The 19046-nt window shown below is 44.6% G+C and overlaps 1 protein-coding gene across 4 annotated transcripts in view; it reads right to left on the reverse strand.

Moving 5' to 3' along the window:
• The window catches only part of TMEM272 (transmembrane protein 272), a 77008-nt gene that overhangs the window by 24794 nt on the left and 33168 nt on the right, over positions 1-19046 (reverse strand). For 2 of the 4 annotated variants that reach the window (XM_031655863.1, XM_031655861.1), the window contains exons 1-2: positions 8695-10999; positions 2150-2230 (exon numbers count right to left, since the gene is read on the reverse strand). In XM_031655863.1, the coding sequence (XP_031511723.1) occupies positions 2150-2207 (58 nt within the window). In that variant the 5' untranslated portion in view covers positions 2208-2230; positions 8695-10999. Of the gene's footprint in view, positions 1-2149; positions 2231-8694; positions 11000-19046 lie in introns of those variants that run through there. The other 2 variants (XM_031655859.1, XM_031655860.1) reach the window with 2 other exon arrangements.

Below are 19046 nucleotides of genomic sequence, written 5' to 3' on the forward strand. Positions count from 1 at the left end.
ACATTCATACAAATACAGAGAGTAATAGAGCAAACATTCAGATACTTGCCACTCAGGTTTCCATCTGCATGCTTTTTAAGTTTTTAAATTTTTTAGTTGGAAATAATCCCAGTTTGCATTTCCTGGGGATAGGGATATTCTCTTATTAATATAGTACCTTAGTACAGTCGCAGCTTCTTAAATTTACATTGACACAATGTTTACTTTGCCATCCATATTCCAATGTTCATGACCTAATAAAGCCCTTGGCTTCAATCTAGGGTGAAGTACTGCATTCTGTTGTCATATCTCCTTTGTGTGCTATGGTTTGAATGTGTCCCCCAAAGTTCATGTGTTGGAAACTCAATCCCCAATGCAAAAGTGTTGGGAAGTGGAGCCTAAATGAGAAGTGATCAGGCCCTAGGAGCAGAGTAAGTGGGTCCATGTCATCATTGGAGTGGGTTCATTATAAAAGGGGGAGTTCAGCCCTTTTTCTCTCACCCACATGATGGAAGGCCCACGGGGAAAACAGAAGCTAGTATTTTTAGGAAACCTAAAATGTTTTTGTCTGGCTGGATTTTCCAGAGTGAGAAGGGAAGGAGTGATTCAAGAGGTAAACAGGGACCCAATCACAAAGGGTTTTGCAAGAGAGCAGAAGCTTCTGTTTCATTCTGCAGGAATGGGGAGTCACTGTGCAGTGAAGGACCTCTCCAGAGGAGGTGCTGCGGGGATGGGCAAGAGGCAGCGAGAGCAGTTAGGAGGCCTTGCCATTGTGCTGACTGAAGATGGAGTTATTCATACAACGAGGGCAGAAATCTCAACAATCAAGGAGGCCATCATTAGACCAAGGTTGGCCTAGACCTTGACCTGCAGATTTACAGTGCAGTCAGGAAACATCCCTTTTTCTGGGAAACCCTGAGCATGATACTTCCTCTCTTGCCAACCTGCTGTTGCCATCAGCACTTCTGTTGCATAAACAGGTAGGATGTGTGTTGGGGGAGGTGGTGGTGGTTAATTTCCGGAAGATATAGAGCAACAATATAGCTGATGGTGTGTCCTTTCCCTGCCAGCAGTAAACCTATGAGTTTTCATCCTGCCAGAGCAGCAGAGGCCCTGGGCAGAGGCTCCAGCACCACTGTCCCACTTTGGCCCCCACAGCAGTAGGTGTGCTCCAGGGGTGAAAGAGGGGTGGCCCTTAGAGCTGTCCCTGGGAGTAAAATGTCAGGGCTGTGCCTTAGGAGAATGAGGTGGGCACCGGGCCCACTGGCGAATGGAGAAGGCCAGTTGTATCTGGGAGCCGGCGCTTCACTCATTTACCTGCTTAGTCAGTCAGTGCCTATTTATTGAGCTCCTACTGTGTGTCAGGCACTGCTGGAGGTGCTGGCATGCAGCAGTGCAGGAAACGTCATGGGAGGAGAGGTGGGAGGTGGACAGTGTGTGCTAGGACATGGTAAGTACAGGTAAGGAAAGGTGTCAGCCCCTTGGCTGCTGACCCCCCACCTTAGTCCACCATTATCCACTGACTGCTGCTTCCGGACATTAGTGCTTGGAGATGAGTTGCTTAAGGCTTCCCACAATGTTCCCTTTATTCACATTTCATCTGTAAAAGACCATACATCTCACCATGATATAAAAGCTTTCATCCCAGGGACCCCTAAGGCCTGGGATCTGATTTTGGGATCACTTTCGGGATATTCCAAACACAAGAGAGACTGGGCCTTCTGAAATATGGTCCAGTCCCTCTGGACACAAAGGCCCCAGCAGGTGATAGTGGGGGAAAGTCCAATTTAGTAAGAGGACAGGTTGAGGTAGGAGTAAGGGAAAGCTACCCAGGTCCAAAGCATCACATTGCCCTGCCACGTTGCCCAGCACAGCTGCCATCACACATTGGTTGTAGCAGTGACTCCATTCACACACATATTTTTCAAACACATATTACACGGAAAACACATACAGTGAACTATGGAAAGCTAGAGGTGAATAGGTAAGGAATGGAAGGAGAAGGCAGCCAACCGAAGGCCGCACACTGTCTTCCCCAGTTCTACCACCCTGGGGCCACCCCAAACCAAGCGCAGCCCACCCATATGATCCACTCCAGCTTTAGCTCACCAGGTGATCCCAGAGCTCCCAATCCTACAAAACCAGGGCATTTCTTAGAGCTGTGACTCACCATTGCTGGCGATTTTAGAAATGCACTGATGACACGTTTTCTCCAGACCTCCTGGCATTGCTCTTGCTCGCTGACAAAGTTCTGAGGATCAAAAACAATTCATTAGAAAGGATGGTGGAAGGATTTACTCAGCACCAATAACCAACCCGCTCTGTGCATGTCAGTGGTGGCCTGCAGGGTGGTCTCAGTCAGTCCGGGGGGGCCTGGGTGCCAGTGTCAGGTGTGGCCTTGTTAGTGGTTAGCGGGGCTGAGGAAAAGACCCCCTATTCCACAGACGAGGGAACCAAGCTCAGGGAGGTTAAGAGGCTTGCCCAGTGATACCAGCCAGGAAGACTGGCTAGAGAAAGGCCTGGAGAGGGAGACGGTAAGAGCTCTCACTTGCGGAGCAATGGCTGCACCAGGCATTGTGTTAACTCTTTAAATAGGCCATCTCATATTGAATCCCACAACAATCCTATCTGGGAAGTGTTATTGACTGTATTTTACAGATGGCACCTTAGAGACCCTGAGAGCTTAAGATTCACCCTAAGACCAGAGCTGGCAACTGGCAGAGCCCAAACTTGATCCAGGCATGGATCCAGGTACAGAGCAAGGGGCCCCTCACTTCCTGATGCAGCTGCTGCACTCTCCCAGGGTCCAAGCAGAAGGGGAACCACGGCCTTGACCAGGGCGGCCTGGGTCGAGACCCGAACGGCCTGGAGCGCCACCCCGGCTCTCCTGTGGACCTGCTGTGGTCTGGGCAAATTGGTTGACACTGAGAGAAAGGACTTTCCTTCCTTGGAAGAAATAGTCAAACGCATTTTAAATCCACAGAAAAACTCCAGCTCATCGACAGCAAAGTTTCCTGTCCGGTAAAATGAGGTAGCCCTGTAAAGACATTAGGAGAGGAAGGGAGTCACTTTGTCCCTGAGGCTGGGTGTGCGTAGTTCTACCACTTCCCACCATTTCGGTGCTTGGGAGTAGGGCCTCCATGGCGGCTGGCTGATCCAGGCAGGATCTGGGGCAGACATCCTTACTTCACACACACAGTCTCCCCAGGAACCTGTCCAGAGTAGCCGTGGCTCCATTTAAAAGCACGATTTAACAGGGTCCTTTTTTCTCATATTGCAGGGGTTTGCAAACCAGGGGACCACAGCATTTTAGCAGCACTACCTGCAGGCCCTCCTGGGTGAACTAGAGCTTAGGGCAGGGGGAACAGGCTGTGATGAGGAAGATTTGTAGTCTGAGGACAGAGGTGGTCATGATGACAGAAGGAGAGCTTGCCTTGACCAGAGTTGTGGCTCATAGCAGGCGAGTCATTCCACCGCCAGTGTCAGCATGGGCCTGAGGCAGGAGCCACGCAGCCCGCAGCTTATCTCTGTGGCTGATCCACTGCTGGCGCACAGGCAGGGTGGTTTGGCTGAGATTCGGGGTTCTCATTGCCAATCACTGTCCTTCTAGGACATGTCATGCTCAAAATCTGGCTTTGTGTCAGCAGGACCTTTATAGCAGGAGGCAGTGTGACCAGAGATAGTCAGTCCCCAACCAGAGGCGCATCACCAGCGCCCTGCCAAGGTCTTCCACGTTACCTCATTTAGTCTCCCTAGTTCTTCCAGGGGCAGGTATGCCCCATTTTACAGAGAAAACCAAGATTCAGATCAATTTGTTTGCTCAAAGTCACCCAGCTAGTAAGTGGTAGAACTGGGGCTTGAAATGAGGCCTCAGAGACTCTATCTGAAACCTGGACTCTGTGCCTTCAAAGCCCACAATCTCTCCACTTTCACCCCAGAGCAAGAATATAAAGGGGAAGAAACCTGGAAGGGAGGGGCTTCCCAAAGTGAGTCAGGGACTAAGCAAGGAGATCATGGTGGTCAGTCCTGTCATGCTTGATCCTATTTAACCAGGCAAAGATTCTTATCCCCATTTTACAGATGAAGAAACTGAGGGTCAGAAAAGTGAAGGACTTGCCGAAGATCACACAGCCAGATTGGAATCCAGGTGTTTTGAGATCTGCCAAACTTGAGGTGCCTACTCTCTGTTAACCAGAATGGACTTTGACAGTCTTGACTGCAGTGAGATGATGGGACACAGACTGGCAGGGCTGAGCACCCAGGGTTTTCTGACCCCCCAAACCCTGGGAATCCCAAATGCAGCGCTTGGGATTCACGCGGTCCCTCTGCTGTTTCTGCCTCCTGACACAGGCTCCCCCGCCCACTCTTCTCCTGGAAGCAACTGTGGAGAATGCACATGAGTCCTTGTCTCCCTGGCACGCAGTAGGTCTTCAGTATGTTTAATGAATAATTCCATTAACTACTATTCAAATGTCTCTTCACAAGGCTCCATTTTCCCCCACAATATCCTTGCAAAAACTGTGGCTGTGGTGTCCTTATACACAGAAAATCCAGGAACACCGCAGCCCTGAGTAAACCACAGCCTCCTTCCACATCCTTTGACTCTGACATTCTACCGATCAAGGTGAAATGAGACCAGCTCTCTGGCCTAATGGGGTTTGCCAGGTGCACATCCTTTTGTTACACAGCAAGTAGGCCCCAAGCCATGGACAAATGGCTACTGTATGAATTACAGATTTATTGCTGATGTCCACACTTCATCAGGTTGATTGCCACAGGAGTGTCACAGAAGCTAAGCCACTTAAAACCGTGCCTGGAAGAACAACCTTCCTGGACCCAATGATAAGCCCAGTTATCTAAAGGGGCCATGGCCCATCATGGGCTCCTAAAGGCCTGGAAGGTCGGCTCCTTTCCTCACCCTTCTTAGGGAACACAGAGGGTGCACTTCACATAACAGGGAGAGTGTGCACTTCACGAACCGCAGCATTTTTCTCCTGGATCACAGAAGGGATAAAACAGAGGGAGGAGACATAGGAGCCATCTCTTTATACTTGCATGGTGGAGTTGCCACTGATTTAGAAAATTCCTTTGAAATGTGTTGAACAGTTTCTATCAGTGCCTACAAACCAAGACATTCCAGTCTTCAAATCCACAGCAGCTTTGCAGAAGCTAACGAGATTTGTCTGTGTCACATTATAACAACACATTTCTATCTTGGGCCATTCCCTGGGGTAAGAGGCACACACGTTAGCCTCCTGTGAATCCTGAAGAACAATGTTTCACCACAAAAAGTAATATAGAGCTGCATATACTTTTTTTTTAATTCAAATATCCTAAATTGGCTGATCCCTTTAGCCACTAACTGCGAATAAGGTAGAAACATCAATCTGAAAAACAGTGATATCTTCATTGATAATAATATCAGACCACATGAGGTGGGAGCCAATAGAACACACCAACACAAGGTGCAGGTATTAGATCCATTTTATAAATGAGGAGACTCTTACTCCTTCAAGCTTGTTATTTTCATAAACTGGCAAGACGGATGAGAACTAAAAAAAGAATGATGTGCTGTTAATTCTGTCACACCTTAAAGAATGTTCCCTAAGAGACAGGTAGCAGTGGCAGTAGAACTCAGCTTTGGCAACCAGCCAGAAAGGGAAGACAGAATTCCCAGGTACAGTCCCAAATGCTGGCCGACAAACTTTGCATATTGTGTTCAACTTCCCTTACAAGGAATACAATGTTAAACGCACACATACACACACACACACACAATCATATGACCTCATGCATGTAATAATGTCTGCAGATCTATGTAAACACACAGAAAAAGGTCAGAAGCATAAACAGTAAACCACTGTGAATAACTGTTCCCTATGAAGGCAGGTACAGGGATACGGGGCCACTGGGGCTGGGGTAGGGGTAGGTAGGAATGTGCCGCAGGCAGGCGTGGGAAGTATTTTCATTTCCACTTTATACTCAAATATTGCCTTGCCTTTTCCCCCATTAGCAAGTTTTACCATTATAATTTTAGACTTCTTTTTAAAACTTCTTAAAATTCAAGAAGTATTATTTGAAATGAAAAGCAGTTTGCTCTCCAGAAGTCCAGAGATTTATAAAAAGTAGCATGTAGGGGATAGATGAGCAGGAAGGAGTAAGTCCACCAGGGAGCAGAAACAAAAAGGACAGAGATGATGTGATGGTGGTAGGCAATATTTTTCTCTTTTGGAATATTTTCTTTAAAAATTACAAAAGCGAATTCACAGAAAAATTAGATCACGGAGAAAAGAAAATCATTAGTCATTATAAACAACGGCAGAACTTCTAGCCCAACAACTGCTAGTATTTTGGAGCTTTTCTTTTAAGTATATGCATATATACATATGCATATGTGCATGTACACAAATTTTACATGGTTGCAATAATCAGGCACATTAAGTGAACACATCACATTTTGACATAAGCATTCTTTCTGTCACCATTTGGTCTTCAGAACTCTCATTTTCACAGCTGAATTATAATCCACATAGTAGGTTATATCCAACTATATTTCTCTACATCTTGTTGGATATTTACTTTCCACTCATAACTAATCCTAAGACACATGTCTCTCCATGAAAAGTGCTTTGTTTTATGCACATATAGATCTCTTGGAATAGTTATTTAATTAAAAAGCATAAGCAACTTTTTGGCTTTGAGGTAAAATTGACTTCTAAATGAGTTGTATCCATTTCCAGTGCCACCAGCAATGTGAGAGTGGCAGTTTCACCACACCTAACCAGCACTGGGTGGCTGAAAGACTAATGCATTTTTATTCCTCTCATAGGCAAAAGTGGAAATTAATTATTTTAATTTACATATTTGATTGCCAGTGATATTGCCAATTCTTTCTAGACTCATTTCCCAGTTGTATGTTCCCCTTTGTGATTTGGTTTTTATGACCCATGATACGGATGTATTTCAATTCAGAGGAAGCCCACAAAGAAAGCTGCAATTTGAGAAAATAGCAGTGAATCTGCTTTTTGATTCACAGAATTCACTATGTGAATTTGCAGATTCAGATATGCTACAAAAGACCTATTCACTACTATGGTGGGGACTTGAACAACTCACAAAAAATTGCATGTTCCTTGGAGCCCTTTGAAGTGGCAACTCTTCCAGGAGAGGGTCCCTCCACAGCAGGAGATGCCCAATAGAGCAAATACGTACTAACGATGGATTCACGTCAATGCAATTCATTTAATGATTGACTAAAATCTGTAATGACACAGATTTTAGTCAATTTCTATACCTTCTACTAAGAAAATGTACATTTTTTTCTTATTTGAAAGTTTTCTTATTTGTTAGAAATCTGAAACAGGAAGAGATTGGGGTAACAGGCTGGGCAGTACCTTCTCTCCAGTGTGAACAAGCAGTGACTTAAAAGTCCATCCTTGTGCATGCTGTGATAGGACTGTGTGTCTCACACCTGCCTCTGCACCTAGAAGGGCAGTGATAATAGCTCCTGCTGCTTCCTATCCTAGCAGCTGGGTGACAATAAAGGGTACGATGGGAATTAATCAATAATATTTGCCAAATGACATGCTCAATGCATTTTCAATTTTCAATCCAATTGATATATCTCAGTGGTTCTCAACCAGAGGTGATCTGACCCCCAAGGCACATTTGGCAATATGTGGAGACATTTTTAATAGTCATGGCTGGGGCAGGGCTGCCGATAAAGAGACCAGACATGCTGAAAAACACCCTGCAAGGAGCAGGGCAGTCCCCAACAACACAGTTATCTGCTCCAAAATGCCAATAGGACTAGATCTGAGAAACTTTCTATGTCTGTCTAATGTTCCCAGTTTTACAGTTCAAATTTGTAAAATTCTACCTTTTTTTAACCTCTGAGTTGTGTCATGAACCAACAGTAAACATATATATATGTGTGCGTGTACACACACACACACACACATATATATATATGATTGTGTTTTTACTGATTGGCTTGGTAAATTAAACTATTTATTCCTAAATCAACTGTGAGGACGGACTCACTCTTGGTTTTGAATAACATTGAATATTAGACATTAACCATCCCCATACCTGTTCCTTCAAAGCAGATGTTAACTAGTATTGTTGAATATTTCCAACAAACATTTTGGGTGCTCAGGACACAGTCCTTTCTTATTTGTAGCTCTCTATGTAACCTGTGCTGTTTTCTCTCCTAACTATGCCCGAATGCATGAATTCAGTGGAGGTTATTGCACACCTACTGTGTATCAGAGTCATTCCACAACCTCCCTAGGATGCCTTCATTGTTTGGCTCCTAGGAAATGAAAAATGCACTTCCTTTGAGCTCTACCACCCCTTTAAAATGACCAAGTCAAAGCCACTTGCTCAGAGCCCCAACAGGTAAGACACGGAGGTGACGTCTGTGGTCCCCACTCGCTATCCTGCAGCCGGAGTCCCCACACAACGTGCCTTCGCCCTGCAGTCATTATTCCTTTACAATTGTTCTCTTCTCCAGAAAACCCACTTGCCTTAGACTCAGTGAAGATTGTTTTCTTTCCCGCCACACATTTAAGAAAAGCACTTCCAAAATGCAGTCATTTTCTTTCCAGGAAGCATAAATCAGCACATTGGCATCTTCCTGAGAATGATTTCAAGAAACCCTCTGCTAAGACTCTCTCCCCAACTTCACAGGCTGTCCAGGGCTGCCGGACTCACCTGAGCTGAGCAGGGTGGGATCCAGAATTGGGCAGCACTCAGCACCTCTGTGGTCCCGGTGTCCAGGCCTGACTCTGTGGGGTTCCTCTTCACTTGGGGCTCCCACTCCCTGTCGCACGCTTTCTTTCTCCCTTTCTCTCCTGCAACACAACAGCAACTCGTGGCTTTTCCTCTAAGGGGCGGGTTCTCTCCATTTCCCACTCCCACGTGTGGGGAGAGCAGCCCCACCGCCGGCTCATACCCCTGTAGTGTTCCCTAGGCCCGCAGGGGGGCAGCAGAGCGACCCCGGGAGCTGTGGAAAGATGGCCGACCCCTTGGAGTTAGGAATTCCCACAGGAAACATTTCATTTCAGTCCCTTAGGCACTAAACATAGGGACTTAGTTCTGGTGCGAGCCCCTTCTCACCCCTTGCTCTTCCTGCATGTTGGTGGCACACAAGGACGAGAGGACCAAACAGCGGCTGCTTAGGAAATAGGGTGAAGGTACTCAAAGTGGACTGAGGATGTGAGAGGTGCCGTATGGACTCGAGGACTGCCACCTAGAAAAGGGATTAAATTGATTCCCAGTATTTGCCAGCGACAGATCTGAGGCAGAATGAAGTTACAGGGAGGCCGAATTGTGCCCCATGTCATAAACTTTGTAACAGTGGCCTTCTTACACCTGAAGCAGGCTGCTTTGTGAGGCTGTTGTGTGTTGGTGTTGTAAGCAATCACCTAGCAGAAGTTCTCAACTGCTGATGTGTAAGAGTGCCAGGGATTCTTTATTGAAATGCAGATTCCTGTACCACCTCCCAAAGATTCTGAATCTGTAGATCTGGGCCTGGGCCCAGGAATCTGCAGTTTAGACTCTGCTAAGTTTCCTGTAGGTGCTCCATGGACCACACTTTGAGAAACTGGCGTCACATGACATTAAAGGCATTCTCCAACCCTGACATTCCAGGTTTTTTGTTGTCATTTTGGTGGAAAAGGCCAGTCTACTGGGGAGGGACTGGGGTGAGGCAAGAGAAAAGCCTATTGTGCAAAATGTAAGGAGCTGCTCCCTCTGAAGCTACCCCTGCATTGCACGCCCCCTGGGAGGGCACCTCTCTGGGCTCACTCTAGGGCTGGCCCTGCCACTCTCCCAGTCCTGAATTCACGCTGACCACTTCACACTACAGGACAGGGTGAGGCAGAGGAGCAAGGGGGGGAGACCTGCTGAAGGAAAGGACACACAGTCACAGTCACAGTCACCAGCCACATAACAGCGTTTCAGTCAATGATGGACCACACGGATGGTAGTTCCTTAAGATTATAATGGAACTAAAAAATTCCTATCACCTAGTGATGTCGTAGCAGTCTTAATGTTGTAGTGAAACACATTACTCATGTGTTTGTGGTGATGTTGGTGTAAACAAACCTACTGCACTGCTAGTCACATAAAAGTATAGCACACACAATTATGGACAGCACATGATACTTTACAGTAATAAAAAACAACCAAGTCACTGCTTTATGTATTAACTACACTATACTTTTTATCATTATTTTAGAGTGTACTCCTTCTACTTATTTAAAAAAAAAAAAAAAAGGTTCACTGTAAAAACACCTCAGGCAGGTCTTTCAGGAGGTATCCAGAAGAAGGAATTGTTATCATAGGAGATGACAGCTGCTGCCTGTTACTGCCCCTGAAGACCTTCCAGTGGGACAAGATGTGGAGGTGGAAGATAGTGATACTGTTGGTCCTGACCCTGTGTAAGCCTAGGTTAATGTAATGTATGTATAATGTATGGGCTAATGTATGAGTCAAAATTTTAAAAAAATATATAAAGTAAAAAAGGTACAGTAAGCTAAGGTTACTTTATGATTAAAGAAAAATATTTTTAATAAATGTAGTGTAGCCTAAGTGTACAGTGTTTATGAAGTCTATAGTAGTGTGTAGTAATGTCTTAGGCTTTCACATTCACTAATCACTCACTCACTGCACCCAGAGCAACTTCCAGTTCTGCAAACTCCATTCATGGTAAATGCCCTATACAGGTGCACCATTTTTTAATCCTTCATATTTTTACTGTACACAATGTTTAGATACACAAATACTATGTGTAATATTTTCTATGTTTAAATACACAAATACTGTAGTGTTACAACTGCCTACATTATTCAATACAATAACATGCCATGGTCTCTGGCCTTTTAGGAACAGTACTAGTCCCTAGCCTTTTAGGAACTGGGCCCCACAGCAGCAGATGAGTGGCAGGTGAATAATCATTACCACCTGAGCTCCACTTCCTGTCAGATCAGCAGTGGCATTTGATTCTCACAGGGCCACAAATCCTATTGTGAACTGTGAATGCCAGAAATCTAGGTTGCACACTCCTTATGAGAATCTAATGCCTGATGATCTGAGGTTGAATGGTTTCATGCCAAAACCTTCCCCATCCCCACCCTCATGAAACCGGTCTCTGGTGCCAAAAAGACTGGGGACCACTGGGTGTGTAGTAGGCTATACTATGTGAGTTTGTGTGAGTACATTCTATGACGTTCACACAATGGCAAAATTGCCTAATGTCACATTTCTCAGAACATATCCCCATTGTTCAGTGATGCATGACGGTACTTGAATCTTCTCTTATCTCACATTGAGTGAGTGGAAGCAGAGTGACTGTGAGCAGCGAGGTCAGAGCCTTAAGGCTTCCCTGCTACAATGGTGGGGGTCTGGGAGCACAGAGTGACCATGAGCCTGGCGTGGACGTGGCCAAAGGGACAGTAGTCCTTTTTGAGCACATTTTAGCCCAGACATCAAAACAAACAAAATTTCGGGTGATGAGGCAGTCTTCCTGGGAGTTCAGGAAGGGAGAAAATAATGGCAGGTCACTCAGGAGCTTTCCCACATGTCCCTGAAAATGCAGCAAAACATCAAAGAATATTTTTCCGCCAAACCAGACAACTGTATTTGTGAGTATAGAAATAGGAGATTTTTGTCGGGGAGAAAGTAGGAGTCGTCTTTGGAAAGTGATTATGAGACTCCAAAGCTAATGATAAATGATAGTAATAATAATAGCTGTATCAGTTAGGAAAACAGGGGGAATTTGATATGGGGATACAAGAGCCACAGAAGAGCTGAAAAATCACGCACAATGTTATGGTGGAGTAACCCAGAGATTAGCAACTGAGAGTGGAAGCAGATGCTAACCCTAGAGATGTGAGTGGAAGACCACCACTGGAAATGCTGCCCAAAGCAAAGTAGGTGCGATTAATACCCCCACTTCACAGATGAGAAGCATGAGGTACAGAGAGATTAAAGGCACATGGCTACTAAGTGTGTAATGAACTTAAACTCAGACCATGTGATAAGAGTCCACATATAGCACCACTACACTACTGCCATATGAATAAAGGGCACATGGGGGGAGATGACAGTAGAATTGAGTGAAAGCTGAATTCAGAGTATAATTTTTTTTTTTTTTTTTTGAGACGGAGTCTTGCTGTGTCACCCAGGCTGGAGTGCAGTGGCGCCATCTCAGCTCACTGCAAGCTCCACCTCCCAGGTTCACGTCATTCTCCTGCCTCAGCCTCCCGAGTAGCTGGGACTACAGGTGCCCGCCACCAAGCCCGGCTCATTTTTTGTATTTTTTAGTAGAGACGGGGTTTCACCGGGTTAGCCAGGATGGTCTCTACCGCCTGACCTCGTGATCCGCCCACCTCGGCTTCCCAAAGTGCTGGGATTACAGGGGTGAGCCACCGCGCCCGACCCAGAGTATAAATTTTTAAATGCTTGTTTTTAGTTGAGGTGGTTCTCCTGGTAAAAGCGAGTTCATTCATTCATTGAATGAATACTGCTGACTCCAAGCCAGATACTGTAACTAAAAAGATTACTTAATAAAATTCAATGTATCCCATAAGGAATTTTGATGCAAAAGAGTAGTGAGTGAATGAGCATGTGCCTGAGTTTAATTACAAAGGCAACTGTGAGTTAATGAAGGTAGGCCTGACTTCTTGATGGAAGCTGTAGAAATGAAGGGAGATACTAAAGTTGCCCAAAGACCAGGTTGTGCACCCCATAAGGAGCAATCAGAAAGCCGAGGGACACTGATGAGTGTTCACACTCACTTTTTCCCAAGATTGCACAAAAGGTTGTCTTTGTCTTCATCTCTGCTTGTGTGTTATTCCTCAACAAATTAATTCTATGTAAACATCCTAATTCTTTTCATGCTTTCTTTGGAAGTTTTCCATTCTGATGTCACTCTTCTATTTGAGTCACCTTTTCTATATTTACCATCTATTCATCCTGACGGCTTCCTAATTTGGGAGAAAATCTTCAGGGTTCCTCACTTTGACTTCTACCTGAGTCAAAAAGCATTTCAATGGAAGTTTTCATTTTCTTTTTGACTTTTCCCAGCATTTTAATTTTCCGGAGGACAATTTAAGAAAAAGAGAAACAGAATGTGTGGTCCCAAAAGTAGTTCACAGTCCAGAAGAAGAAGAATTAAACGACAGGCAACGCCTGACCCATGCTGCAATCTTGAGACCATTATGCTAAGAAATAAGCCAGCCACAGAAAGACAAATGCTGTATGACTCCACTCACGTGAAGCATGTCGAATAGTCTACGCTCATAGAAATGGAAGTAGACTGGTGGTCACCAGGGGCTGGAGGAAGGGGAGCAGGAAGAGCTGCTGTTTACGGGGTGTGGCATTTCAGTTTTGCAAGAAGAAAAAGAGATTGGTTGCACAACAATATGAGTATTCTTAACACTACTGAACTGTACATTTTTCAGTGGTTAAGATGTTGAGTTTTATGTTATGTGTATTTTAGCACAATTTAATAAGCAAACAAATTCCTGGATCTGAGAGGCTGGGGGAGTCAAGCCCTAACATTCTAAGGGTGCTGTGGAACCGGATAGTTGTCCAAGGTGCTCCGGAAAATCCCGGGGTCTCTTCAGCCCCAATTTCAGCGGTCACAGAGGCACTGTGGGAGGATGCGCGGACACGCCACTGTGAGGTTTCCCGCCTCAACCCTTTTACTCAGGTCTAAAGTGGCGCCTTGGAGTAGGCGTGAGGAAAGGAATAACTCCGGTCTTCGTGTCCCTAACCTAAGCTCCAAGCCCGAGGGTCTAAGTTCCCAGGGGCGAGTGTCGGGGTTGGGAAAAATTCACAGCGCCACCTGCTGGCACCTCTTTGCCCTCCTTCCCTGCCGCCTCCTGCTGTCTGTGGCCTCTCGGTGGGACCTGGGCCGTCTCTTTCAGAAACAGGATGGACGCGGTGGCTCAGGCCTGTGATGGAGCACTTTGGAAGGCCGAGGCAGGAGGATCGCTTGAGCCCAGGAGTTTGAGACCAGCTCAGGCAACGTATTGAGACTAAAGAACAAAATAAAAAATTAGCTGGGCATGGGGGTGAGTGCCTGTAGTCCCAGCTACTGGAAATGTTCCCCTGGAGAAAGAAAAACTCTTCTGTAATTTTGTTTGAGATTGCATTAAGTTTATACATAAATTTGGGGAGAACTGGCATTCTACTATTATCAACTACAATTGTAAGTTGTTTCTCTCTCCTCTTCTTTATTAGGTATTCAGCCAAATCACCTATAAGTAATAATGATTTCCTTCTAATATTTATACTTGTTTTATTTCTTTGCCTGATTAATTGGCTATTATTTACAAAACGGTGAGTGCTATCCACTTTGTCTTGTTCTTTATTTTAATAATGTCTTCTGGGATGTTTTTAAAGAATGTAAAAACTAGACAAGTGCCCTGTCCAGTCAGAATGGAGGCACCAGTCAGCTGGTACACTTACATCAACGTGCAATTATGGGCACACAGTAAGCCCTGAGTCTTTTGTCATCAAGCATAATGTTTGCTGATTTGTAATAAATTTTAAATACTATTTTAATTCTTATTTTACCAATGATTTTTTCTCAGGATAGAGTCAAAGGTCTTTATAACTTGGTTTGGACCTATCTTTCCAGTCTGGTATTTCTCAACATGGCTCAGCAGGCACCTAGCCCCACTAAGTCCTTCAGCCACTGTCCAGCATTTAAAATGCCCAGTTATGTGAAACAAGAGTTTCCAGATCTGATCCCCACAGCTCCCATGCCCTTCTCGTGGGCTGTTCTCTGTCTGAGAAACCCTTCCCACTAATAACTTGGAAAAGCCCCCAGTTTTCAGGACGTGGCCTGGTCCATATCTTCTCTGAAGTCTTCTTTGGCTATCTCCTGCTTTCTGTGCAATCAGTTGAACTCCAATCAAGAAAGAGTTGGTCCCTTTCTCCTTTGCACACCCTCAGTGTATCCTGGATACACTTCTAGTATGGTGTTTTTTACACTATATTTGCATTTGTTTCCATTTCTTCTGCATTTGTGGACTGTGAGCGCTTCTTAACACTGAGCACAAGGTTTGATGCTTAATTAGCACTTGACCAATATTTGTTGAGTGAATTCATAAATTAATGAATGAAAAAGTAAATGACTGTCACTCTTAGCACAAAGATTTATCATGTAAAACTAATATTTTTTAAAATGTTAAATGGTTGCATTTTCATTTGCCTTAACTTTTGATGCCATGGTAAAGAAAAGAGCAAATATCACTGTTCCGATGATCTATTGGAGCATAACGGCGCCAAACAAAGGAGTATGAAAAATTATGACCATTAATTATTATACTGTCTCTCAGTTCCAGGGGTTGGCAGGGCTCCACTGGGAGGTTTTCACTTCGGTCTCTCATACGAATGCAGACAGATAATGGCTGGGGTTGCAGTCATCTGAAGGCATCCTCACTCACATGCATAGTGGCAGCTGATGCTGGCTGTGGCTAGAACCTCAGCTGGGGCTGTGGGCCAGAACACTACATGTAGCCTCTTCATGTACCCTGGGCTTCTTCCCAGCACAGGGGCTGGGATTTAAGAGCTAGTGTACTAAGAGAGATCCACAGGAAACCATTCACCTTTTATGATTTAGCTTCAGAAACAGTGGTGCGCTTTTATTTATCAACCGGGGTGTGTGTGTGTGTGTGTGAGAGAGAGAGAAAGAGAGAGAGAGAGAGATTTGCTGGACCCCATGATATAGATAATCTCTCTTCGGTTGTTTTCAGGCTGTGAGCATAGAGCTGCGAGAAGATTAGCATTCTCTGATTAGCCGGTAGAAAGGGCTCCAGCACCTGGCTGCCCTCGGCAGTTACACAACATCAATTTCCCTGCACTCTGTGGGTTGAAGCAACAGAAGGCTCACCTGGGTTCAAGTGGAGGGGATGACTCTGCCTCTTGATGGTGGGTTGGACAGGTCACAGTGTAAGAAGAGCATATGGATGGGAGATGTTAAAGCCGGCATTGGAAAATCCAATCTGCCACAATCACCAAGAACAAAGATCCAAAGGAATGCACAGAAGAAAATGGAATGTAGAGAAAGTCCCCTGAAATTGGCAAGGTGAGGAAAAATTCTTCCTTCACTGGAGAAGAAAATGGGAGGAGAAGGCAAGGATGAAACCTCTGCTGGGATAAAAAGTATGATGGGGAGAGGCAAAAGAATAGAAACCAGGTATATATAGAGAAAATCTGGAAGTAGAGCTCTTTCCCCCTGCTTTTTACTTGAAACTCTAGAAATAGAACATTCATTCATTCATTCATTCGTTCGTTCATTTCATTCATTCATTCAGTAACTATGTGTATTATGTACCAGACACATTCATTCATTCATTCGAACAGTCCATTCCAATGCTTGTATCAATTATGTACCAGACTTGCATTCATTCATTCATTCATTCATTCATTCATTCAGTAACTATGTGTATTATGTACCCAGACACTGTTCCAAGTTCTGGGAACAGTAGACAAAATAAAAATCTCTGCTACATTCATTTGCTGCACTCATTTGCTCCCCTAACAAAGTAACAAAGACAGAGGTGGCTCAAATAACAGCAATTAATTTTCTCATGGTTCTGGAGGCTAGAAGTCTAGAAGTCTAACATTAAGGCGTCAGTGGGATTGGTTTCCTATGAGGCCTCTCTCCAGGCTTGCAGGTGGCTGCCTTCCCTGTGTCTTCACCCTGCGTGTTTCCATGTCCTGATTTCCTCTTCTTGTAAAGATACCACTCAGATTGGATTAAGGTTCACTCTAATGACCTCATTTTAACTTCATTACCTCCTTTGCAGTGAGCCGAGATCATGCCATTGCACTCCAGCCTGGGCAACAAAGCGAGACTCTGTCTTGGAAAATAATAGTAACTTCATTACCTCTTAAAGGCTCTATCTCCAAATACAGTTAGTACATTCTGAGGGACTGGGGGTTAGGGCTTCAGCATATGAGTTTTTGGGGCCACAACTCAGCCCCCATCACCTGCCTCCATGAAGGTTATATTCCAGCACCTCACAGGATGCCCTTCTACCAACATCACGTGGCTGAAGCAGAAGGGAAATGGGGGGGAATGGCGCACCCAGAGGGAAGCCTGCAGGCAGTAGCATGCTCCTTGAGGGGGGCAGACTCTGTGGAGCAGGTCATGCTCCTGAGCTACCCATGGGATTGGGGTGTTGCTCTTCTGCAGCTGGGACCCAGCCTCACATAGCTTTTCCCCTGCCCTCTCCTGCTTCCTTCATTCCCCTGCTCCAGAGAGCCTTCCTCATCCCCCAGTAAATCACAGGCGCTGCTTTGAGAGACTTGTAAAAACAGTCACATTGCGTTACATCAAGAGGCACTGATATCTGGCTGACCCATACTTCCTGGTGTTAAATTAACCATTATATAGATAATAGCCCAATCCCTCTATCATACAGTGATACATTCCACTTAGAGACAGAGCATAATCTATGTGGTGTTATTTTGAGACACTATGTGGTTTCCCATCAACCATTTTTCTAGTGCTTTCAAAACCAATGAACCAACTTGCCAAACTAATCACTGAAGTAGGAATGTGAAATGGCAGTTTCTTTCTGATTCTATCACTCCTTCTACAGAGATCCATCAGCATTCTTCTCCAAAGCTTTCCCACACCAACTGGGGCTTTGGCGTCATGGTGTACAGTTTCTAAAGAAAAGGCAGGATACATTATTCATTCTGTTTCATTTAATTTTCAAAGAAACTGACTTAATAGCCTTAATTGTCACCTTAAATGGTGACAAATGAGTTTTTTCTTTATCGTTTTTTAGTATCATGAATTGTTAGAGATTCCATGGATTTTAAGCAATTATAAACATTATTCTTTTTCTTTTATTTTCTTTTTAGACAGAGTCTTTCTCTGTCACACAGTGCAGTGGCATGATCTCAGCTCACTGCAACCCCTGCCTCCCAGGTTCAAGTGATTCTCATGCCTCAGCCTCCCAAGAAGCTGGGACTACACACACTAAGATTTATATTTTTGTAGAGACAGGTTTTGCTACGTTGGCTAGGCTGGTCTGGAATTCTTTGCCTCAAGTGATCCGCCTGCCTTGGCCTCCCAAAGTTCTGGGATTGCAGGCATGAGCCACCATGCCCGGCCCCCTGTGTCCTTTTGATGTGACATAAAAGTTTCCTTGCCTTCTAAAAAAATATATCACAAGTTCACTTTATACTTTCCAACCCCTGTGCCTAGAAAATAGTCACTTATCGGTGGAGTCCTGGCTCCTCTTCGTGGGGAATAGTATTAGAGATTAAGATCTGTGGATAGGGGTATGCATTGCTTCTGTGATACTGTTGCTACCAGTCCATTTCAATAAACAAAGCTATACCATATCTATTTTTAAAATCACGAGTACTTTTTGATATTTAAAATTTAAATCCAATACTATACTCTTTTGTGTAATTTATTTGATTTTTATCATTGTATCTTTTCTTTTATACTGAAAATCTTGATTCCTAACATTAACATAATTATTTATATGTTTTGTCATACAATAAAAAGAAATGTTTCAAAGTAACAGTACAGCACTTCCACAAAAATAAAATGACTGAGTTGAAGTTTCAAATATATTTGAAGTTCTTTTCCTCTTTAGAATATATCCTGCTAAGGAGGGTGAGTCAAAGAAGTGTGCCCTAGGATCATGTGAAATAATCCTTCCTTTGTAGGGGTATGGTATATATTTGATGTATGACTATGTTCATGTGTTCGTTTCCAATTTTAAGATTTGTTTAAAAGAAGAGGTACTACAGCACTTTGGGAGCCCAAGGCAGGCAGATCACTTGGGCCCAGGAGTTTGAGACCAGCTGGGCAACATAGCAAGACCCTGTCTCTACAAAAAGTCCCTGTCTCTACAAAAAGTACAAAGATTAGCTGGGTGTGGTGGCATGCACTCGTAGTCCCAGCTACTCGGGGGACTGAGGTGGGAGGATCACTTGAGCTTGAGATGTGGAGGGTGCAGTGAGCCATGATCATGTCACTGGACTCCAACCTGAGCTACAGAGTGACATCTTGCCTCCCC

The sequence above is a fragment of the Papio anubis genome, chromosome 15 (assembly GCF_008728515.1).
Source record: "Papio anubis isolate 15944 chromosome 15, Panubis1.0, whole genome shotgun sequence".
NCBI lineage: Eukaryota > Metazoa > Chordata > Mammalia > Primates > Cercopithecidae > Papio > Papio anubis.